The sequence below is a fragment of the Ruditapes philippinarum genome, unplaced genomic scaffold, assembly GCF_026571515.1.
Source record: "Ruditapes philippinarum isolate M1 unplaced genomic scaffold, ASM2657151v2 ctg5167_1_1_1_1, whole genome shotgun sequence".
Lineage (NCBI taxonomy): Eukaryota > Metazoa > Mollusca > Bivalvia > Venerida > Veneridae > Ruditapes > Ruditapes philippinarum.
Genome location: NW_026863085.1, coordinates 1 through 25,689, shown reverse-complemented (window position 1 = coordinate 25,689; position 25,689 = coordinate 1). Strand labels below are relative to the sequence as shown.

The 25,689-nt window shown below is 33.0% G+C and overlaps 1 protein-coding gene across 1 annotated transcript in view; it reads left to right on the top strand.

Annotated features, from left to right (window-relative positions):
• The window catches only part of LOC132721102 (complement C5-like), a 45,364-nt gene extending 20,080 nt beyond the window's left edge, over positions 1-25,284 (top strand). Inside the window, exons 11-26 of the mRNA XM_060705353.1 lie at positions 381-548; positions 852-944; positions 1,919-1,981; positions 2,472-2,480; positions 2,684-2,881; positions 4,474-4,623; positions 5,367-5,441; positions 12,886-12,991; positions 13,820-14,032; positions 15,811-15,955; positions 16,942-17,009; positions 18,284-18,450; positions 20,190-20,411; positions 21,091-21,187; positions 23,516-23,611; positions 25,157-25,284. Of these exons, the coding sequence (XP_060561336.1) occupies positions 381-548; positions 852-944; positions 1,919-1,981; positions 2,472-2,480; positions 2,684-2,881; positions 4,474-4,623; positions 5,367-5,441; positions 12,886-12,991; positions 13,820-14,032; positions 15,811-15,955; positions 16,942-17,009; positions 18,284-18,450; positions 20,190-20,411; positions 21,091-21,187; positions 23,516-23,611; positions 25,157-25,284 (1,998 nt within the window). The remainder of the gene's footprint in view (positions 1-380; positions 549-851; positions 945-1,918; positions 1,982-2,471; positions 2,481-2,683; positions 2,882-4,473; positions 4,624-5,366; positions 5,442-12,885; positions 12,992-13,819; positions 14,033-15,810; positions 15,956-16,941; positions 17,010-18,283; positions 18,451-20,189; positions 20,412-21,090; positions 21,188-23,515; positions 23,612-25,156) is intronic.
• The last annotated feature ends 405 nt before the right edge of the window (positions 25,285-25,689 follow it).

Sequence of the window (25,689 nt, the reverse complement as noted above, 5' to 3'; positions counted from 1 at the left end):
AACTTTTAATTGAAAATGGTGGACATGCCGACCGTCCTCGTAATATGAGAGCCAGAAATGGAGCTGCGGCTAAGACAACGGCGGTTGGGTTTATCGGTCAATGATAACCATGTTCGCTACATAATTGGATATTCTGTGTGAAAACTTGAAATCCTTAACTTTTACTTAATGGAAACAAGCATTGAAAGCCTTTGCCATTAGATTAGACCCAAACCAGTCAGCACCTCCATGTAGTTTGACCAGGCTCTTTATTGTTGATAGCCTTTTATTTTCATGTTGAATTCCTTTAATCTTCAAATGAACTGTTCGCAGGATCGACAAGCGATTAAAAGATCATTCAGCATGTTAGGATTAGATTACCATTGTTGTTTTATTTTAAGGTTGAAGTCCAGTATGTAAACGGAAAACCTGCTTCTGGCAAAGACCTTTTAGTTAGAATGAGCGAAAATGGGGAATTCAAAAAAGAGGAAAAAGAGACAACAAACGACGACGGCCGGGCAACAAGTATCTTTCAGACGGCTCAGGACATAAATAAAATCTCATTTACTGTAAGTTTCATTGAGAATTATAACAAGGCACTTTCTCACTTAGTCAAACATATAAAATAATATCACGATTTTTTCTAGCGAAAGTTATTTTAGATTGACGAAGTACGCTCAAGGCGTTGATATATTTTACCCGCTATTTGAATTTCGCGCGTTTGCAGCGTCTATTTCACTGTTTTTGTTTAACAATTGTTGCCTTAAATGTCGCATATTTTTTAATTGAAGAAGGGCATTACTATTGTAAGAAAATCATGTGTATATATTTATCCATTAACTGTTGTGCCATTTTTCCTAAAAAATACACAGGTATCAACATCTGACAGTCAATACGAAAGTGACGTGTTTGAGGTGGCTGCGTACGCTGGAAAAAATCAAATCCAAGTTGAGCGTGTGAAGACAGTGAGTATTATGAAATGTTTAATTACAACATAGGGCGTCCGTGTCCAAGCGTGAATTCCCGCGAAAGATTTTAAATTCTCTTTAAACTTACCAGCTACCATACCGAACATGGGTGGTTCTGATCAGGTTGTCCGCTTTTGCCTAAAAAATAATGTACGGGGGGTTGGCGCCTTGAGGTCTTCCTCCACCAGTAAAACTGACAATTGTCACCATATGACCGTTGAAAATGTAGATGTGACTCATTCAAACTAATTTAGACCTGAAGTTACATGTGGTCTTATCTACAATAAAAAAGACACCCGCGATGATTTTTTGTTCAACTAGATAATTATAATTCTGTTTTTTTTAAATATACTGATACTAAAATGAAATATCTTTCATGTTAATTTGTTATTGGAAGTTTAAAAATAAGTGACTTTTTCCGATGAAATAATAGATAAATGGGCAGTAATAAACTTTCGATACTCTTGCTTATCATTCGTGATTTCGTACATTAGGTTTAATTTTTATTCCCCTTGTGGCTGAGGGGTTGCCATTTAAGAGTTGACGCATCAGAATTGCAGCAACTATAACCCCTGCCTGATCGTAAGAGGCGACTTAATGGGTTACAATTACTAGAGCCTATGAATCTCTTAGCTCCAGGAGGTTATGTGGTTTTGACCCCTTTTGTTGCTTTAAAGTTTAAAACACACGAGGTTAGCAAGTAAAATCCCTGTTTCGGCGTAATATGATGTTGATTGTATTAGTGCGTCGTTAGCAATGTTATATATACAGTGCGTGTGTTGTATGTATTTACTATAACTCGGCTTTCGTTTTCTAGTGTATGGGACGCCAAATATGCCTAAATCGCTAATTTGAAATTCAATTTAAAATTACCTTCTAGATACTCACCAGCTATTTAAGTGGGTGCATAAGTAAAACACCTTTAATTGTAGATATTGAATGACTTTGAAAATAGTATTTTATTTATCCAGGAAAAGAATACGATGTTGATGCGGGCTTTTACAAACATACAAGGTGATTCATACACCGGAATCGCTTTTTTGTGTATGTTAAATTTCACATAAATATACACATATGAAAGATCATGAACTCAAATTTTTTGTTTGAATCCTTTTACATTATTTTTGAATGGCGACCAAGCTTGTACAGATAAATACAAATGAATGAGAAGATAGAAAAGTAATATGTGATAATGATAGTTTTTATGATGATGAAAAGGTTTGTTTTGATGATGAAAATGATGATGATATTGATGATAAAATTGTTGATGATGATGGTTGTTTTGATGGTGATGATAATGATTATGATGATGATGATGGTGGTGGTTTTGATAGTAATGGTGGTGGGATTATTTCATTAATGTTTCTGATGGTGATGATGATTATGATAATGATGATTGTAGTAATATTTATGATGATGATGATTAATGTTATATGTAACATGATGGTGATAATTATAATGATGATGATAATGATGTTAATGATGATGATTGGTTTAATAATGATGATGGTGGTGGTGATGGAGTTTGAAGTGGTGTTGGTGGTGTGTAAAATGATAGTTAAACATGTATGATCGTGCAATTTTGATGATGTTGATGATGATAACTGTAGGCATATTAATGATGATGATGATAACTGTAGGTATATAAATGATGATGATGATCATCATCATCATCATGGTGGTTGTAGATTTTTAAATGATTATAATGAGTTTATTATTCGCTGTTGATATTACAGATTATTTCACGTGGTAAAGTAGTTTTTACTAAATATATGGAGGCAGGGACACAAGCTAGTGTAGAAATAACAAAGGATCTACAAAAACTTGTCTCACCTGATGCCAGACTTCTTGTGTTTTATGTTGATAAAGATAAACACGAGCTTGTGGCTGATTCTATTAAGTTTGAGGTTGAAAAGATGTGCCGCGGTAAAGGTGTAAGTAAATCAAAGAATTACTTAATAATTCTCATGGTGCATGCTTATTTGACGATACTCACATGTGGATAGCTTTTTATGTGTTTGTATGATAATCTAATTATGCTGACATGTTTATGGTCATCTATCTAATAATGCTGACAGTTTAATGATTTTCTTATTATGCTGACATATCTATGATTATGTAATTATGGTGACAAGTGTATGATTATCTATCTAATTATTCTGACAAGTGTATGTTATCTTTCTAATTATTCTGACAAGTGTATGATTATCTAATTATGTTGATACGTGTATCCTTATCTAATAATGTTGATTCGTTTATGATTATATTATAATGCTTACACGTGTATGATTATCTTATCTTGGTGATAGGTGTATGGTCATCTAATAATGTTGACAAGTCTATCTTATTTTATTATGCTGACAGTGTATCATAATCTACTTATTCTTACAGGTGTATCTTATCTAATAATGCTGACAGGTGCATCTTATCTAATTATGCTGACCGGTTTATGATCATCTAATCTTACTGACATGTGTATGATCATCTAATTATGCTGACAGGTGTATATTATCTAATTATGCTAACAGGTGTATGATCACTTAATTATGCTGTCAGGTCAATATTATGTAATTTTGCTGCCAGGTGTATGATCACCTTATTTTGCTGACAGGTATATGATCAACTAATTATACTGACAGGTGTATCTTATCTAATTATGCTGACAGGTATATGCTCATCAAATTATGCTGACAGGTGTATCTTATCAAATTATGCTGACAGGTGTATCTTATCAAATTATGCTGACAGGTGTGTATAATGTAATTATGCTGACAGGTGTATGATTATCTAATTATGCTGACAGGTGTATCTTAACTAATTATGCTGACAAGTGTATGATCATCTTATTTTGCTGACAGGTGTATGGTTATCTCATTTTGCAGACAGGTGTATGATCTTCTTATTATGCTGACAGGTGTATCTTATCTAATTATGCTGACAGGTTTATGATCATCTTATTCTGCTGTCAAGCGTAAATACGCTGACAGTGGCGATCATAGATATCATAAGTATTTTTTACGAACTATTTTACCACTAAAATTATATATTCATTGTATATGTTCAAAAAGCCTCTACTGGCATTGTATTTATTACTAACAACATTTATACGTGTAAACATGGAATGTGTGTTATAAGTGAAAATTTTCTTGACTTGACTTCACTTGAGTATGCTGGAATGTGCGATGATTTAATAATGCGCCTAGTTTGTGGTTATATATGCCACCACTGACAAGAACTGTTAATGGTTAGTTATGTGACAGATAATAAGTATAAACATGCATGAATGTGTCGCTGTTGTCTCTATCAAGTTAATTTTAAGTTTCTTTTTAAAAGTTACTATTTAATTGATTCTAACATCAGCCGTAAGGTTTCTTTTCACTTCTGGTGATGCCATAACAGCATGTATATTAATGTATGCTGAAACTAGAATCTATCAATGGCAGATAGATTTAATATTTTATATATACGTTCTATTAATTCTGCACAATGTGGTGTTTAAACATTAGCTTAAATTTCAACTTTTTAGCTAAAAGTAACGACGGAGAAGACGGAGTTTGCGCCGGGAACCAATAATACGTTGACTGTTTCTGGAACCCCTTTCATGCACGTGGGTCTAAACATAATTGATAAGGCTCTTCTTTTACTGAATGATAAGAATGTGCTCAGGAAGAACAAAGTAAGTGATAAACAAGAAAAGCACTATTGAATAACATCTAAAATGCTATTTTATACAGTCATATGAAAATTACACATTAACAGACTAAAATGTTCCGAAAGAAAATACCATGCAGCTATTTAGGTAGGGTTTTTACCATTGCGAAATGATTATAAGTGCATGTACCTTTCGCTCTTTTGGCAATAAACAAGCTTTTTGTCATACAATCTTCTTTAAAAATTTTCTTTTTTTTCTTTAACAATAATTTTAAGCAGGTACAGTTGTGTATAGCTTATACTCTTTAAGCGTCATTTAAGTGACTGAAATTATAAAAATGCATATGTAGTGGTGTTGGTATTTTTCATTCCGGATCACGGCAGTAAGTCACATTGAATTATCTAGAGTAAGTCACATTGAATTACCTAGAGTAAGCCACATTGAATTACCTAGAGCTCAGGTCAGCTGGCACTGCCTCGTTCCTGTGCAAGCTGTTTAGCAGTTTTCCAGCACTAGTTGTCTTAATTTTTGCAAGGAACTGATTTCTACAGTAGATGCTAATACAGTGGTACAGTTCGAATGACTGTAGAAAGGATTTCATGATCAGTCACACCGAAAGTGACCTGCACCGTTCGGGAATCGAACCCGGGTTGCCACATTTACAGTCCAGCGCTCTACTTATTGAGCTTACCGGACGACTATAAAGTGTTAAGTTGTAAAATTGTAGGCGTCACATTACTGGTAACATTTGTGTATATTTTTATCAGATGTTCGAGACCCTGCAGTCACATGATCTTGGTTGCGGAGAAGGTAGTGGAAGATCAGGAGCTGAGGTGTTCAAGGTCAGAAAATGATTTTGTTGAAAAGAGTTTTTCTTTCGTCTGTGCTCAAAAAGCAGAGCCTGTCAAACCCATATTATAGAGAACACGTGTCCTTGTTATAGAAGACACTTGTCCATGTTAAAGAAAACAAGTGTCCATGTTATATAGAACAAGACTAGGGTTAGTGAATATGGAATATATATCACCTGGCTTATGATGGAATTTTATGTGTTTTCAAGAGCGCAGGATGCAGATGAAAAAAAAAATAAAATAATCAAACTTCAACATAAAATACAAAAATTACATCCGCTAATAAATCTTACTAAACAAATTGGTCAAACATTATCAAAATGTCAAATGAAACTAATTGCATCAAATGACGTTCATTTGACTGTCGTCACATTAACTTGTATGCACTACGTATGTGTTAGCGTTCAACTTCGGTGTTAGCGTCACTCTTAATTTGGCTTTATTAATATCAACTTTATTACGTCACGACAGTTTTTACGAATACGCTTCTATGAAGCACTATGAAAAAGAAGTCTACTTTAGTGTTTGAAATAATTCTTTGTGCAATAAGATTGCAGTAATTCAAATGAATCGTTACACATTTACTTTGGTTAATTCTCAACCTGTTATAAAATACTTTAAAACACTAAGCTTTTTTAATTTATTAGTACGTTTTTACAAAACTAAATAAGTCGCGCAGCGCTTGACCAATTTGATTTTGTAAATACGTACTGAAAAACTTTAATCTATACATTAAGGGAATTTGATTCAGTGTCAACTTTTGTTCTTCTATGAAAAGTAACACACAGTTTCTAAGACATACAGAGTTTTCATTGGAATACACATAAAGCTGGGCACTAGTTTGCTTTACAAATTTCATTAAAACAAATTTCTGTATTGGGTGTGTCATGACTGATATCTACGGTGGCACAAAGTTGACATGTGTGTGTCTTTATTTTATATATCTTGGGCGCACGAGATACTATGTAGGGGGCAAGAGATAATTAGGTCGTAAGAAAGGGAACAATGTCGTGGCCGCGCGAGATAATTTAGTCGTGGGAACGAGATACTGCATGTATATCGAGGCACTTCTTTTACTCGAGAAAGAGTATTCATGAGTCGTTGGTAAGGGAAGAGGAAGAATTACAGACTGAGGCTGAAGACAAAGATAAGTCAAAAAAGAAAATCTTAAACTGAACTTAGATACGAGAATTTCGATCTTTCTTCTGAATTAGCGTCCTGTTAGTGTCAAGAATCAAGACAGAAAAAGAATTTTAAGCTCAAGGCAATGTTTCAGTCTAAGATGCTGAGTCTTAAGCTCGGATTCTGAACAAAGCTGCAAATCAAAAAGAAAAAAATCCGGTAAAAATCTAAAATGTATCATGATGATTCTACAGATTCCAATGCAATTTTGATAAGAAAACAATTATATTCCAAAAGTCTGGTATTTCATCAAAATCTTCAGATCATGTTAAATTTCAACAAAAGTATTCTTATGCCTTTTTGAGATATGAGGATGTAAATTTAAGTGTTGGTTTTGAGTCATTAGAAAAAAATCTATTCGTGGCAGGGGAATTAGAAATCTTTTCTCAATCAACAACAAAAAGAAAGAAAAAGAAGCCAATTTAGAATTATTGTAACGTTAAATGTATTTGAACAGTTCACATGAGTTCACTATTTTAAAATCATGATACGCAGCTATTTTAAGAGGAATTGAGTTAGGACATATAAAGTGTGTGTGTGGGGGGGGGGGGGGGCTTTCATCATGTAGAATCCAACGTGTTAGCCAGAGCTTCTTTGAAAAACTCAACTATTTTTCTAAAAGGTCGAGTTAAAAATTAAGGAAGATCTAGTTGCAAAAGATAAAGTCTGGTTTTGCCCGTTTTATCAAAAGAATAAATGACTACATAATTCTACTTCGCATTTAATGGTAGAAAAGGGAAGACAAATATTGGTTGAAGGTTAACATGAATTTAGAACATCCTGAAAGTTTAAGTGCTTGCCCACATAGTCAAAAGTAACTTAGAACAGGTTGAAATTGAAAAACAAAAAAAATAGATCAGAAATATGTTGTTGTAAATGTTCCTTTATGTAGTCATTCTAAAAATTGTAATATTTGTAAAATAATAAAATCAGAGTTTAAATATATATCCTTAAAAGGAGCTGATTTGCATGGAAAAGTTAAAAGCTCAGGCTTGCAAATTTTTAGGTTGTTGTACTCCCTCTGTCACTAATAAAATACATGTTAAATTTTGGAACAGAATAAAAAAAATGGTTATAGATACACTTTGGGTGTAGATTTATTATTGTATGGTTTTCCCTAGATTTTCATGGTGATGTGAATTCATTCACTAAAAATATATGGAAGTATAAGAATCATAATGATGCTGAATTATTTCCCTACAAAATAACATGTTATTTAGGGAAGGAAAAATATAATAAATCAATCATTAGACCTTTTAAGTTTAATATTTTTAGTGATTCCATGAAAATATCTTCTCTTAATTCAGTTCCCAAAAAATATACATCTGGAAGAAGAGTTAATTTTTCCTAAAGATTCTGCAGGTACATGATTTTATAAAAAAGGATTTCTATTTGGGGGAAGAAATTAATTTAGTATTTTCAAGGATTGGTGATTTTATGAATTTGATAAAAGGTAAGGGTAAGAATTGTTTGATGTATAGATCAGATTTACATAAAGTTTATAGGCAGATCCATATATGTCCTGGTGATTATAATTTGGTGTGTTATCAATAGAAAAAACACATTTTTGATACGGTGTTATCAATGGGTTTGAGGAATGCTGCAGCTATTTGTCAAAGTGTCACTACTGCTATATCTTTTATGATGTTTCGTTTAGGAATGTCCATATTAAATAATTTAGATGATAAAGCGGGTGTTGAATCTAGTGATAAAGCTTAGTTTGCCTTTCTTTCTTTACGAAACAGAGGCGCTTATACACCCTCTGAAGAAATGGGTTTTTTAGGAGTTTTGTTTAATACAAACTCCTTGACTATGGAGGTAACTTATGAAAGGTTAGATGAAATTAAAAGTTTGATAATTTCATGGTTACTTAAGTCAAAGCTACTCTTAGAGAATTACAATCTCTTATTGGTAAACTTTGTTTTGTTACAGCCTGTGTTAGGCCAGGTCGTATTTTTATAAGTAGATTGTTGAACTGGTTAAGATCAATTCATGATGTCTATCAACATATGGAAATTGTAATTCCTGATTATGTTTTTAAAAGTTGTATACTGGTGCATTCGGTTTTTACCTGTTTATAATGGAATATCCATTATGTTGTATGATGATTGGTCAAAGCAAGATGGTGTGTTTTCAACTGATATTTGTTTATATGGCTTCGGTGGTTACTTCGATTTTTTTTCCGTACAAAATTTCCAGATTTTATCAAACAACAGCAATTTGATATTGGCTTATTGGATTTATTTGCTATTGTGGATGCTCTTTAATTATGAGGCAATCATCCTAAAGGTAAACGTATTGTAATATTTTGTGAAAATTCATCTGTTTGTTAAGTCTTGAGTACTGGTACATCAAGGTCTTAATTATTTCAAAATGGTTTAAGAAAAGTTTGTTATATCGCTGCCATTTATGAATGTGAAATTAAAACAGCCTATTTATTCAAAATAGGTTGACATACTCTCTTTCTAAATTGCATTTGAGTGATACATTTCTTTTGTTTTTGACCAGAGATGTTACATGTAGTACCCGAGAATATTCTGTGCCTGGTGAATTATTAAATGATTGGTAATTATGTAAACATATATTTTTCTTTTTCTTCTCTCTTTCTGAAAAAAGAACTAATAAAGTTAAAACACGACCTTAAGTTTACAAATTTGTCAACTTATGCGGCTTGTTCTCAAATAAATTTGAGGATCCAATGAGAATCTTATGTTTTGTTATGTTTATATTTTTATTATAAGTATTTGCAAGGGCATACTTACACTTTACAGTTATATGCTCAGTCTTTAAATATGTGAGTGGGCAGTATTCGAAACATCTGAGTAAAGTAAGATCTATGCATTTATTCTTAAGATATTCATTAAATAATTTTAATCAGTTCCTCATTAAATTGTCTTTAACGTGTTTAACACGGATTAAACAACATTCGGTCAAACAAGTCGAAGCCATCTCACCTCTGATTTTAAGTCAGATTATGGTTTATTGAATTTTGACAATTCTGATGATTCAGTTTTCTGGTGTGTATTCTTAACTGCCTTTTTCTTGGTAGCTAGATAGTCAAATTTAGTTCCTACTAGCAAGGCAGATTTGGAAGTTAAACATTTTTATTAAGTTATGATGTGTGTACCATTGGGTTAAATCTTTGTGTTACTTTTAGATGGTCTTAAACTATTCAATTTTGTCAACGCTTGCTACAAACCCCTATTATTAAGCTGTATCCTTCTATATTATGTCCTGTTACTGCATATAATCATAATTATGCTTAAGGATATTCCTACTTAAAAGGTAGACAAGGTTAGCTTTTAAAAAAGCTAGTAGCGACTCGCTTCGTAATTTTTTCCAGGGGTGTGTTTAAATGTAAAATTGACAGTTCTGTTAGTTGAAAAGACTTCAGCGAACATCAAAATAAAAGTGACATACATGTATAAAGTTATGGAAGCCAGTTCTCTCAGTTTAACAAAGAGGAATATGAGTATATATGAAGATGCATGTAAACAGATAGAATGAAGTCCCTATGTCTATGCACATTTACTATATGGCCTGTTGACCTTGACCAAAAAATGTTTGATAGGTAGATTTCATAAAGATGTCTCTTTATACGAAGTTAAGTTGTAATATGTTATTTAGTATTGTAATGCATGACAATTAATTAGGCGTTTAATTCTTTTAGCGAAAGAAATATGTGTATTCATCTTTGTGCTCTCTTTTTTGTTTTGTTTTTGTTATTCACATTAATGTACATGTGATAAAGTTTTTATGTTCATTTATACTTTTTTCTTCAGTTTCCCGTTTAAATCGTCTTAGAAATCCAAAAATCAAGAAATGTATCTTCATTTCCTATTCTATTGACAAGCATGTGTATGATATTTTGGACACTGATATTCGTGCACAATTGATTACACAATTAGCCAAAGGAGCAGTTAATTTGAATTATGATATTATCATTATTCATATGGGTACCAATGACATTAATAGTTCATCTGCTGGAGAAATTTCTTCTTTGTATTCAAATTGAATTTCAGTTGTGAAATCTTTTACTGGTCAATTTGATACTATTTATAAGTAATCAATTTTGTCTCGTCCAATTGACTTTGTTTGTACTTGCGCGAAAGTCAAAACGGTTAATTTAACTCTGGAATATATTTGTAAAGATAAGAAAATCAAAATTTTTGATGTCTTTTTGCCCATTCATGAAAGCTAACTTTCCTTTTATAGAATTGTTTGCTATTAAAGATGGAGGCTTACTTTTGAACTAAGAGGGCACAAGGCGGTTAAGGGAAATTTTTATCAATACTGTTGCTTATATGTTATTGTTAAGGTTGTGCCTTTAGCTCCCTTTTTTAAAGAGGGGCTTATGGATTACTCTTATCCATACATTCGTTGGTTTTGTAACATGTCCTTTGCATTATCTGTAGATTGATTATCCTATTGACAGTGGGGGCAGAAATGTTTGAATTTTATTTTAGGGTGTTTATCTTGAAAAAGATTCTTATCAAGTTAGCTATCTTTTTTTTACAAGTTAAAATCTAATACCTTGGAGAAAATATTACTGGTGCAAATTGTACGTCACGTTTTCCTAGAAAAGTTTTGTTCTTGATATTTCATATATTTGTATTTGTTAATTAATTGATAAGAATTTATGAACTCAGTTGTATACTTAACAAGGTAAAATTTCAAACTGGAGTATTTCATTCTAGAGAGATTGGAATTTGACGTTTTTCTGGAATATGGACAATTAGTTATTTCTTTGTTTTTTTTCTAGAGAAAATGATATCTGGCGTTTTCCTAGACACAGAACAGTATTAAGCGAATTGTGTGTAAACTCGAATGAACACATTTTTTTTCAAATTGAATGTGAATTCGAGATTTAATGGCTTGATCACTGTAAGACATTAACTGAATGATGATGAATAATGATATTTATTGTTGTTTAGAATATATATGAAAATTCTGGCTTGGTTTTTCTCTGTTTAAATTTAAAAAAGAACAATTATTTAGCGTATTTTAATACATCTGTTAAAATCAATTAATTCTTGTGAGTGATAAAGTTTTTTTTAATCATGTTTACCTCTGATTATATCAGCTTATCTCGTTGGTCTACGTTTTATTTATTTTTTTTACTAATCATTGGATTAATTTAAATGTGTACTCTTGAAGTTGATAGGCTATTTAGCTTCCTACATAAAGGTTATTTTCTCATGCGCGCCATTCTGTAACCTATTTTGTAGTTGTGATCACGTTTCAAGTCTTTTTGCCTTCCCACCCTGGCCCATTTTGTTTTGCAATAAGTTTTATTGCATTTAGTTATATTAATACGTACTGCGTTTTTGTAAATATAATCATGATTAATAATCCTTTGTGAATTGATTAGTATATCATTTTATAGTTAAAAAATGATGACCAATATTGTAGTTATCAAGTGATAATTCATGATAATTTATTAACCTAATAAAATATTATCTTTGAAATTTCTGACTTGTTTTTCTTTGTGAAAATTTTAGATGTACAATCATAATTAATGCTGCATGTAACACTTAAACACAAATATTTCTAAGTTTAAAAAATACATACATATAATTATAGTGTAATCTGATTGGTTGATTTTCTGGTGCACACGACTAAGTTGTCTCGTTTCCACAACTTAGTAACTTGTGGCCCCGACTAAGTAACTCGTGGCCACGACAGAGTATCTCGTGCGCACCGCTAAATTAACTCGTGGTCTCGTAGACACTTCATAGTACCTGATGGCCACGACATAGTATCTCGTTCCTAAGACCTAATTATCTCGTGTCCACGACTTAGTTACTCGTGGCCACGACAGAGTATCTCGTTCTAACGACTAACTTATCTCGAACCGACCTAAGTAACATGTTACATCGACATGGTATCTCGTAGCCAAGAGATCTCGTGCTCACGACCTTTTAATCTCGAGGGCCCGACATAGTATCTTGTTCCCGCGACTTAACACGACTAAGTAACTCGTTATAGGTATCTCGTGCGCACGAGATTAATACAAAGACACACATTTCGCCTGTGTGCCACCGTAGATATCTCAATGGCATACATATTTTATTATCTTGTCGAAAAGTAAAACAATAATGTCATTCAGTCTCCAAACTTTGTTGAATCCGTAAGTCTTTAATCCTTTTTATAACCGTGTAGATTAAGAAATTAATAGATTCTATATGAATATTTTTATGATTCATTAAAGACATGGAGTTACATTATTTCAAAACATATATTGTTATGTCAGAATTCCGGCCTGACCGTGTTGACTAACGCTGTTGTGGATGAAAATGATATAACACGGACCACTGACGGCTGCAAGGCAAATACCAGGAAACGAAGAGATGGCGACTGTAAGTGAAAGCTCGGTTTTACTTTGAACTAAGTATACAAAGATTGTTTTATATTTTAAAACCAACTATGTTTTATAAGATCCTAAACGGTGGTGAACGCATTAAGACACAATGTTTTTGTACCCCAGGATCGTGATTCTGAGTGAATCCGAAGACAAGCCAACACATTTGATATTCCTTCAAGGTAAACTCGGCGTCACCTGGTTTAACGCTATTTTTTGTTCAAGTCTGTTTCATATTAACATTGGCTGTAATTTACTGCCATTTGAGTTATATTTCGCGTTTAAATATTTAAACAATTTACTTTTATTTCAGATTGTGTATTGACTTTTGTCAAAGGAAACAATATTGTTCTATTTCAGATCGAATTTATTTATGTGTAATAATTTTTGTGTACAGGAAACATTAAAGTTCTCTTTCAGATTTTGTTTAGATGTTTGTTTTAATGGCACAATATAGTTCTGTTTCAGATTTTATATTGATATTTGTTTTCAGAAACAATATAGTTCTGTTTCAGATAGTGTATTGATTTTTGTGTACAGGAAGCAATATAATTTTGTGAACAGGAAACAATAAAGTTCTGTTTCAGATTTTGTATTGATGTTTGTGTAAATTAAACAATATAGTTCTGTATCAGATTTTATATTGATATTTGTTTACAAGAAACAATAAAGTTCTGTCCCAGATTGTGTATTGTGTTTTTGTTTGTGTACAGGAAACCGTATAGTTCTGTTTCAGAAAATGTATTGATTTTTGAGTAAAGGAAACAAAATAGTTTTGCTTCAGATTATGTGTTCAGTATTAAATGTTGAGCAAATTTGTTTTTAGCATGTTTATATGGTGCTACTGAAACATGTTGTCAAGGAGGATTCGACTTGGCGGAAGAGCTTTTATATGAGTCAGATAACCCAGCGGGCATGAATCCATACGCAAGTTGCTACCCTAGAGCACTAAAATTGACGAAGGAAAAGAAGCTCTCGATCAAATGCGTCATGGCGTTCTTTAAATCTTGTATAGATGAGCTGCAATATCTTATTACTGGTTAGTACCGACCCTGCTGAGCATTTGTACTGTAAATTATAGTGAATTTTCACTATTACAATGAATACCGACACCCTTTTAGTCACATTGCGACATTTTAGTGATACTGGTGAGGAATTATTTTGTTCATTATTTATGATACACATACCGTGCACAATTTTTATACAAACACATACCGTGTATTATTTTTATACATACACATACCGTGAATTATTTTTATACACATACCTAGCATTTTTTATTATACAAATACCATGCATTATTTTTATGCATACACAGACGTTCATTATTTTAGAAACAACGACAGTGCAATATTAATAAAACATACACATACAGTGCATTATATTTTAAACCTACAAAGACTGTGCATTATTTCTTATTCATAGACTGTGCATTATTTATGATACATGTACCGCGCATTACTTTTGATACACAGACCATGCATTATTAATGAAACACATGCCGTGCATTATTAATGATGCATGCACAGACCGTGCATTATATTTGATACACATACCATGCATTATTAATGAAACACAGACCGTGCATTATTAATGATGCATGCACAGACCATGCATTATTTTTGATACACAGACCATGCATTATTTTTAATACACTTATTGTGCATTATTTTTGTACACAGACCGTACATTATTTATGACGCACAGACCGTGCTTTATTTCTGATACATATTGCAGCTGCGTATGACTACACTCATTCAATTACCTAACTTTAACAACTTCCTCACATGAAAATATTCAAAGCTTATGTCAGATTTTAACCTACAGCGGTGGCCTGCTGGTGATTAGACGTCGTCAGTCGTCTTAAAAACTTAGCCATGGAGGCCATAAGTCAATTTTGTTGCCAACATGTGCATGTGTAACCATTAGAGATCGTAACGTTTTCAACATTTAATTCTGTTCAAAGGCGTTAGTTCGTTCAGTTCATTACAAGTCAATAACAGATTTCCATAGGTTAAACAATATGTCATTGATACATGTGCATGACCAGACTTAAATCAAGCAATATATGGACTGTATATTGTGACGTTTACGTACAAAGTGGATAAAGTTCATAGGAACGTCATGATTATCTAATGAAAAGCAAGTTACAAACGTGCAGTGTTATTAAGGGCAACATAACTGTCGAAACTTTAATACTAATTAATTAGAAGGCTGCTACACAATTTTGCGATGATTATCTTTTTATTTAAAGTTTTTAAACAAATGAGAAAATTTCGAGGTTGTAATGAATGTCGTCATATTATACTACCGTTTATATAGGGTCATGTACCTTGTTAAAATATCAACAACTAATCAGTTGTTTGTATTGTAAAATAAATATAGCTGTAATTGAAGGAAAAGTTTGTGTCTATATATCAAGAGACAAAATCGACGATATATCGACTTTGACAGTAGATACAATGAAACATACTTTAACCTGTGTTATAAATTTCGAGCATGGTGTTATTCATGCTTGTATTAGACATTACAAATACTACATACTACAAACTAACAGAAAGTTTGTTATTTCTATTTTTGTCACGGAGTTAAAAGTTCAAGTAAGCCAAGAGCGCTGGAAAAAGTTACTTCTCTTATTATGCAAAATAGAGAGGTTCATTTACTAACAGAAATAAATTTTAGCTTGTATCGTTATTTGAAATTGTGTACATGTAACAATATTTGTGTCGGATAATGAATATTGATGCTATATCGATATTGCGATATTAAATGACAGCCCTAAAATAAATAATTCTAAAAAGTTGTTTCTCATTACAGATAAAACATCGATAACTTCAAAATCATTGGATGACGAAAGTGACTATTTGGAGGACATCGCGAGCTTGGCTAACCTGGGTATACCAAGTAAAACTAGGAAAAATTTCCACGAATCTTGGCTATTTGATGTCTTAAGTCTGGACGTGTGAGTCATCTAGGGTTCAAATTTTACCCTTACAGTTGCCTTCAGCTTTTATTTTCTGTGATGTTTCAGTAATTTATCTTGGAAAAAGCTTAATTAGGGCTTTAACTAATTACATGTGATTAACCTTTGCTACAAGTATAGAGTCAGGTCAGCCTGCACATGGACAGTTTTCGGAAAAGAAAGCTTAGCAAATCCATTCCTCAAATTAACAGGTCAAAGAGGAAATAATACCAGCAAAATCGGCGTTATTAGCTTTGTTGGAATTTTTTTTTCATTTTCATTTCCTTTGGACCTTGAAGAAAGTTTGTTGGTTAACTGGGCCATCTCGAATATATTGCCTGGTACAAGCCAACACCGGTGTTATGTAAGGAAACATGGTCGTAAACTGCTTGGGTTTCGAATCAGCCATGTCTGGATTGAGGCACACACATTTATCAAGAGGATATCCTTGCACGCATTTATCGGCAGCATTGTTTCTGTCTTGTGTTGTATTAGTTATAGAAAGAGCATTGAAACACGATGCTATCTGATTTGTACGAGGGAAACCCCAGAAAAAAGCAACCAATCACTGAGCATCTGAATATGATATTTTTATCGCTTTCCTTTTCTCTGCCGTCACAATAAGTAAACCCCAGAAAAGATGAGCCAATCAATAGGCATGCTCTAGAGTGCGGGTAACTTTACAGTTAACGCACTGTGCATGTATATGTTTACGATCTAATTCTGACATATTTTCAACATAAAGGTCCCAAAACTATGATACAATCGTTATATGTTACCCTTATATTCATTGTCACAAATTAGTGACGTTAAGAAATTTCCCAACAATGAAGTTCATATGTTGGCATGTAAACACATTTGTTATCATTTTACGGTTTAAATTTATTAAAGCTTTGTAAGAAAAGGTTTATAAAAACCTTTTTTCAAACTCGTCCTATAACAAAAACCGCTGATATGATAAATTTGTTATTGCTTGTGAATTTTAGAAAAGGCCAGAAAAAGACGATGCTCAACGTTCCAGACTCTATAACAGAATGGAGAATACAGGCTATTGGTAAGTTGGTAACGGTCATAATTAATACTACGAAATGATATACGTGATGTAATAAAAGCATGTACACGACAGGACATTATGAATATCATTTTATTCTTACCCGTGGTCATGTGTGACTAAATACGGTAGAAGACTGTTAAAATATAAATGTATAGTTTTCTCTTTAACACTTTCCGTTTCAAAAACAAACTAGTCCTATGTTTTCGTTGTTTTTTTTAAATATCAAGTTTAAAGATGATATTTTGCTACGTATTGTCTTTTATTAAATGCGTATATTTTTAACTTAAAAAACACGCGATTTGTATGTGTTAATACGCTTCATTAGATAAAAGACTCAATGATTTTAGTGACAAATACTATATATATTTTTTCTCTCGTTGACTACCATTCTTAGCATTTTGAACTAAATAGGTCGTGGCCTCTTTTGCAAAAATAACGTATTGATCCGTCATTTCTTAATTTCATTACTTGACAGCTATATTTCTGTTTCTGATATAACTAAAAGAAGGTAAGTATGAAGTTAAGCATATTAAAAGTCTTTTTTTTCTAAAAACAGGTATGTAATAAAAGGATAATTATGTTGTAGTAGTTTTTCTGAGGTCATGCATTTCGTTCCTCGTAGCATGGGGTGATATCAATTTTCCTACGCTGCTCTTAGCAAAATACAAAGTCTCAGAAAGCAACAACAACATAACTTTCCGTATGTAATATATTTCATCGATTTCTAGAGCAATAACTTGTGTGCAAAATTTCAGATCATTCCTTCTCCCGGTATTTTCAGAATAAGCATTCTTATCTTAAAAATTACCCAAGAATGACAAGTATTGCAACTCTTTTTTGGGACAAAAATTACATAATAATACGATTTTCAATTTTCATTTCCTAGCAAATTTCTTATTCATTTTCTGCATATATTTTGTTTTAAGTCCCCCATTGATCATAGTTGGAAAATATAAATTTTATGTTTCTAGGCTTTTGGGTTTTAGTCGAGGTTCTGTAAATGTTAATTCAATATAAACTCACGGTTTATTGGTTCGATTGCATAGGAATTTATACGCTTATTTGACAAACTCTCGAATCCGTTCCTGAAACAAACCAGTACTGAGCGATAAGTGTAAAGTTTCTTGCTGTGGGAAACAACGACTTGTTTCTTGTTTGAACCCACACGGCAAGCGACCCTTAGATTACTAGACCGGCGCATTTACTAAATGCCGCCACGCAATTTTCACCGGGTGCTATTTCAGATTCAACAATGCTAGGTTAAAATATTGCAGGTATTACGAAAAATGAAGGTATGTGTATTGCTGACCCTTTAGATTTCAAGGCGTTCAGAAATTTTTTCATTCAACTGGATCTTCCGTACAAAGCATCTCGTTTGGAACATTTTAATGTGAAAGCAACGATATTTAATTACGGTATGCAGGGGGATGCAAATAAAGTGGTGAGTATGATTTTGTAAAACCAGTATTTAACAATCCTTTACAATTTTAAGTTGATAGGAATATGAGTGAATTATTTGAATATCTTCACAAAATCGTTGAGTGAGATATATAGTTAATGCTTCAATAATGAACTAGTAAACGTATTATTAATGTACTAGTTAAAGCTACATGCCTCCAGATGAGTCAAAATACTTCAATCAAATCAAACTTGAGTAACATGTACTAAGATGTACGGAAACATAAAGAGTTTCAAGATTCAAGTCATAGTTTACATATACTTGTGCGATTAATGACTAATTTTTCATAGTTAACATTTTTTTTTCTACTGCGTTACTAACGCAGTAGAGGCTATTTATGCATATTTAGACCACTTTTTGGTAATAAACGTGGTTTGTAAGTGCCATTATTAAAGAGTAACTTGCTTCAAGTAGGTTACTTCACAATATTACACATTTAAATACATTTTCAAAATGTTCATGAAATTAATCGAGAATCTGGAGGCGTGCTACTTTAAAGCATTAATAATGTGCTAGTGAACGTATAATATTGTGCTAATCAACGTATTAATATTGTGCTAGTCAACGAATAAAGAAAGTGAAAGTTAACACACTCATTCTGTGCTAGTAAACGCTTTAATAATGTGTTAGTTAATGCATTAATAATGTGCTAGTGAACGCATTAATAATGTGCTAGAAAACGTAATAATGATGTGCTAGAAAATGTATTAATAATATGCTAGTAAACATATTGATAATTAGCTTGTTAACGCATTAATAATGTGCTAGTGAATGTATTGACAAGGTGTTAGATAACTTATTAATAATATGCTAGTTAACGTATTGAAAATGTGCTAGTTAACATATTAATAATGTGTTAGTTAACGCACTAATAATATGCTAGTAAACGTATTGACAAGGTGTTAGTTAACTTATTAATAATGTGCTAGTTAACGTATTGAAAATGTGCTAGTTAGCATATTAATAATTTTTTAGTTAACGCTTTAATAATGTGCTAGTAAACGTTTTGACAAGGTGTTAGTTACTTTATTAATAATGTGCAAGTTAACGTATTAAAAATGTGCATGTTAACATATAAATAATGTGTTAGTTAACGCTTTAATAATGTGTTAGTTAATGTATTAATAATGTGCTAGTGAACGCATTAATAATGTGATTGTTAATGTGTTAAAATGTGCTAGTTTACGCATTAATGATAATATTATGCAAGTCAACGTAATAATAATGTGTTTTTAACGATTTTATAATGTTCTAGTTTACGCAAAAATAATGTGCTATGTACGTATTTATAATGTGCTAGTAAACGTTTTCATTTTCTGCTAGTTAACGCATTAAAATTGTGCAAATACATTCCTTTTTGTGCTTATATTTTAAGAGTTTATTACAGTGATACAGTTGCATTATCATACTTAATCCTGCTTGAACCGGAAGTGAGTATTCTTGCCCTGATCAGTCTTCAGACCATGCTAAAACTGTTTGAAGTTTATTTTTTGGGGGATTTCGCTTTTGAAATCTTATCAACATTGAAGATCCCAAATTCGAAGTTGTGAAAATCCATTTCACACTTCCACATGTTAATGTTGATTAATTTATATTGTCTATTACTGGTTTAAAATCTGAGATGATTGTTTCTTGTTTAGATCCCGAAATTCACATACTAATATGCGCATTAAGGAATAGATAATTTGCATATTACTCATAAAAGTAATGTATCATTTTAGGCAAATGTTTACCTGCACGGAGTTCCACATTTGTGTTATAACAGCGACCCAGGGAAACCATCACCTCGAGTCAAAGTTGAGCTCCCGCCAAATAGCGCACAAATCGTAACCTTTCCCATGATACCTTTAAAAGACGGTCTGTTTTCGGTAAAAGTGTCCGCCATGGTTACGGAAGTAGGAGGACCGCAAATTGACGTCATTGAAAAGAAATTATTCGTTGTAGTAAGCTTTGTTGACAAACGTTTTATAGAGTAAAACATGTTTTACTGATTATGCAAATTTAAAATACTTAATGCGGGGAAGTCAAAGGCTTTGGCTTGTACGACTTTAGACTACACGTTTATATATAAAAAGAATTCAATTAAAATGCATTTCTAATAGATTTTTATACCTATAGTAAAATTTGCCAGTGCTTTTTGTTGTTCATGGTCGCCGCGATTAAAATTTAACTCACTGATAATCGGCCAGGTATTCCGACAACGGGGTAATCGCAACTTTTCTGAAGCAATCGCTGATTTGTTCCGATTGAGAATGGAAACGTTGCTTTCAAATACTGAATGACTTCAGATAATTTCATATCAAATCACTATGTATTTGTTAATAATAAAGGTACAAACAGGAAGCAGTTATGCGATTTAAGATGAAATTTAAAGCAAATATATTTTTCAAAACTAGGATTATCCATCAAAGTCTTACTGTCACATTTGTTTATCATTCAAGTATGATAGGATAATACGTCATCGCGCACCTACAACAAAGAACTGTATTGTGGGTTTTGTTTGTAAACATCTCGTCGACCCAAAGGTAAAAATATGTTTTAATACTGGAAAATAAGAATAAATAAGTACTCATAGAAATTTAAAACAAATCTTTACACCCTTTTCCCTGTTCTATATTTCAGAATGAGGGTATAGAAGAAAAAATAACAATTGTTGTGTGTTTAGATCCAATGAGACAGAGAGACGATTGTAAAAATGATATTCGTGTAGTTAAAGACTGTAAGTTAGTGGTAACTGTACTAATTAAGTGTCAACAATTTCATCTTTCCTTTTAACCCACTCATTTCATGTATTCAGTTTTATTTTTGTCAAACTCTAGGCATCGCTTATCCTGTAAGGGGAGATCACTGCGTGTTAGATTGTTATTTTGTTCTAAGTAGATATTATTTTACAACTTGATGCTAGTTCATTTATTTTATTTTCATATCTAGTGTCTGTGACAGATATTCACTTACAACATTAATTTTTTTTTTTTTGCTTTCGGGGAGCCTTTCCTATGTCTGAATCACCTTTATCTACTGTGTGACACATCTGGACGATTTTTCTTGAATAATAAAAAGGAAATATATTATCCACTTATCTATAAGAATTACTCTTTTATTATGACAAGAAAAGATACAAATTTAGTAAAGTGATATTTAACTTCTTTTCTGTCAAACTGGGATTAATTAGTTGTATATTTCAAAAGCTTGACTAATTTAATGGTGATTAAACAATTATTGATAATTACAAAATGTTAAGGATAAAATATTACAAATAACTGAACCATAAGAAATTGCCCCCACTCTTTTTATTTATGGAACATTACCGATGAATTCTGAAAGATATTTATAATTTATGTATGTCATTAATTACTCAGTTGACGTTTATTAACCAGGTTTTCAATTTTGAAAATCCTGGTTATTAGATTGGGGTATGGCGGGCGGATGGGCGGATGGGCGAATGGGCGGATGGGCGGATGGGCGGGCGTCAAACGAAATTGTGTCCGCTCTGTAACTCTTCAACCCTTTGAAGAATTTTGATGAAACTTCAGACAAATGTTTACCACATCAAGATGACGTGCAGAACGCATGTTCCGCATGGCTGGCTCCAAGGTCAAGGTCACAGTGACATTAACATTGAAAATCCTGTCCGCTCTGTAACTCTTCAACCCTTTGAAGAATTTTGATGAAACTTCAGACAAATGTTTACCACATCAAGATGACGTGCAGAACGCATGTTCCGCATGGCTGGCTCCAAGGTCAAGGTCACAGTGACATTAACATTGAAAATCCTGTCCGCTCTGTAACTCTTCAACCCTTTGAAGAAATTTGATGAAACTTCAGACAAATGTTTACCACATCAAGATGACGTGCAGAACGCATGTTCCGCATGGCTGGCTCCAAGGTCAAGGTCACAGTGACATTAACATTGAAAATCCTGTCCGCTCTGTAACTCTTCAACCCTTTGAAGAATTTTGATGAAACTTCAGACAAATGTTTACCACATCAAGATGACGTGCAGAACGCATGTTCCGCATGGCTGGCTCCAAGGTCAAGGTCACAGTGACATTAACATTGAAAATCCTGTCCGCTCTGTAACTCTTCAACCCTTTGAAGAATTTTGATGAAACTTCAGACAAATGTTTACCACATCAAGATGACGTGCAGAACGCATGTTCCGCATGGCTGGCTCCAAGGTCAAGGTCACAGTGACATTAACATTGAAAATCCTGTCCGCTCTGTAACTCTTCAACCCTTTGAAGAATTTTGATGAAACTTCAGACAAATGTTTACCACATCAAGATGACGTGCAGAACGCATGTTCCGCATGGCTGGCTCCAAGGTCAAGGTCACAGTGACATTAACATTGAAAATCCTGTTTACATGATTTTAACTTGATTTGGCAGTCAAAGGTCATATCATCTTTGGAGGTAATTTAAAAAAGATATGATATATTATTTCATGTCTACTTTGTAACTTGTTTTTCATTATACAGAATTATCAATATAATTATAGTGAACAAATTCTTTCTTTGCTGAACTCGTCCTACATTTCTCAACGGATTTTGTTCAAACTTTCACAGAAGCTTTGTCATCAAGCACCCTGGCACATATTGTCGGGGTTTTGTGATTGGATAGTTTTTGACCTAATTATGGCCCTTTGTTTTTTTCCTTATACATAATATTATAGTGAACACTTCTTCAGTGGCAATTCCTCCTACATTATTCATGTTTTACATTGCACATAGTTACATTGTTTGTTGCTTGTATTTGTATTTCAAATACAACATATTTATCTACAATGGTGATAATTGAAAACCTGGTTTCATGGCATTGCCATGTTTCTTGTTATAATTTAAAACTGAAAAACAAAAATCCCAAAATGTTAAATTATTTTAATATCATCAAATACTTACTCAAGATCTTGAAAGAATATAATGTTATATTAAGTAAATTAAGAAGACTCATTTCTCTTTCATAATATTAATCATCCTCTAAATTTTTAAATTACTCTCTATGTATGCAAAACTATATCATCAAGTCATTTGTCTTTTTGATTACTTCAGTTCAACCAAGCCGGGACGCTAGACAGTTCGAAGTAGATCTAACACTTCCAAATAATAGTATTTCACAAACAGGGGCAGCTACTGCGTATATCCAAAGTAAGTACTTACAAGTTAATTCATTTTATCATGAGGTAAGGTTAATGTAATGTAATGTGAAGTGAAGTTAGGTGAGGTGAGATGAGATAAGGTGAGGTTAGGGTAAGGTAAAGGTTAGGTAAAGTAAGGTTATGTCTTACTTAGAACGTAAAAATAAAAGTCGAAAAAGACTAACATCTGTGGTGGAATTAAAATCATGAAACCTTCAAGATTTGACAGCCCTTGAATTTGCCTTAAAAGGTCAATTGCAAATTCAGGCAATTCAAATGAAAGAAGTATATAATTAAAGAAGTATTTAATTAAAGAAGTTTCCTTCAGTAGTGTATTTTTATAAAGGCAAAGAATGACATTTATGATTCTAACAAAATAGAAAAATGACGAATCGTTAAATTTACATGTTGTTTTTTTTTGCATCAATTCATATGGTTCTCATTTTCTATTCCATTGCCATGTCGGCAAAACACCTTTTCTATGACGTAGTATGTTAAATATATTGCGTTATGGAATTGTTGCCAATTTTTTCATTTGTAAAGGCCCGGTCACACCGCAAGGACTTTGCTCGTGCTTTCATGGAGCTGCAAAGAAAATTCATCCCTGCTCTTTACTGTTCACCAAACGTTGGCCCCCGTAAAAAATAATCTACAAAAAGCAATTTTTCTTCAAATTTATATGTTAGGCGTTGTTTTAACATGGGAAAACGCGATTTTAGGTAATTTCAGGTATTTTTTCATTTTCTGTTAAATAAAAAAAAGATTCTACAAAACAACAATATTTCTTCAAATTTATATGTAAGGCCATGTTAAAACATGGAAAAACGCGATTTTGGGTAATTTCATTTGTATTTATCATTTTCTGTTAACCCATTACGCTCTTTACACGCCTTTAAATGCCTTTTTCAACCCCCCCTCTTTTTGTTGATTCAAATGGTGAAAAAATGCCTTATTTAGGGCCCCAACACTTGTTTTTGTTTGAAAAATGTTGTTAAAAAAAGTGACAATTTTTTCTGCGCGGCCCCCAACCAAGAGATACATAAGGGGGTTACCAGAAGGGGGATGTGCCCCCTTGTGTTTGAGGAGGTTTGAAGCGGGCGGCAGTCCCCCTCATAGTGATTTTTGGAAATTTTGAAATGTCCCCTCGTTCCCATGGTAACAGGAAATTTAAGCCTGAGCATGTTGTTGCAAAGGCAATGGTCAAGTCAAGATTTGTGCCAAGTTTGATCAGTATTGACGCAGTTTTTATAGTTTTACAGCAATTTGAACTTGTAACGGGAGACTTTTCAATGAAAACAGTCATTTTTCACAAAATGCTCATGAAGTTATGGGTTAAGGCAACCCCGTATACGCTTGGTCACCGCTTACAGTCCCTCTTAAGTTTGAGCTGCACAAAATTTTGCAAACGATGAATTTGGCTATTGTGACCAGAAACCCATTCGGATCGAGCTGCCTTTTTTTGCAGACCTCATTTTCATCGAAATTCTTGAAAGTTACAGTAAAACTGTACTACCATGAATGCTGAGAGACTTTCAATGATTGGTGCACTTGTCAGGCAACAGAATAAGAACCTCCACAGATTGCAACAAGCTCTTGACAGAAGGAGAAGAGAGAGAGAAGAAGAGACAGAGGTGTGTGGGTCAGTCAGTGGATACTGAGAAGGCCTCGACATTCACTTTATGACAAGCTGATTTTGGAGCTGAGGTATAAGGATCCACAAGCCTTCCTGTACTTCATGAGGATGCCCCCAGCCATGTTTGATGAAGTGGAGCAGAAGATGACCTGCAGATTGACCAAGAGAAAGACACCAATTACTTGGAACCTCGTGTCAAACTGGCAATCATCCTACGGTAACTTGCCTCTGGTAAAACCTACAGAAAAATGCAATACACATGGGGGTTCCCAACAACACTATTAGTGTGATAGTCAGAGAAGTGGTAACGGCCATCATTAAGGAGTACAAAGTTGCCCAACAACTGAAAAAAATAAAACTCCTCCCCCAAAAAAAATTTAAAAATATGGGTTTTATTGAATATCCGAAAAAATTTTTTTTCCAAAAAAAACCCCCAAAAAAAGTTTTTAACGTTC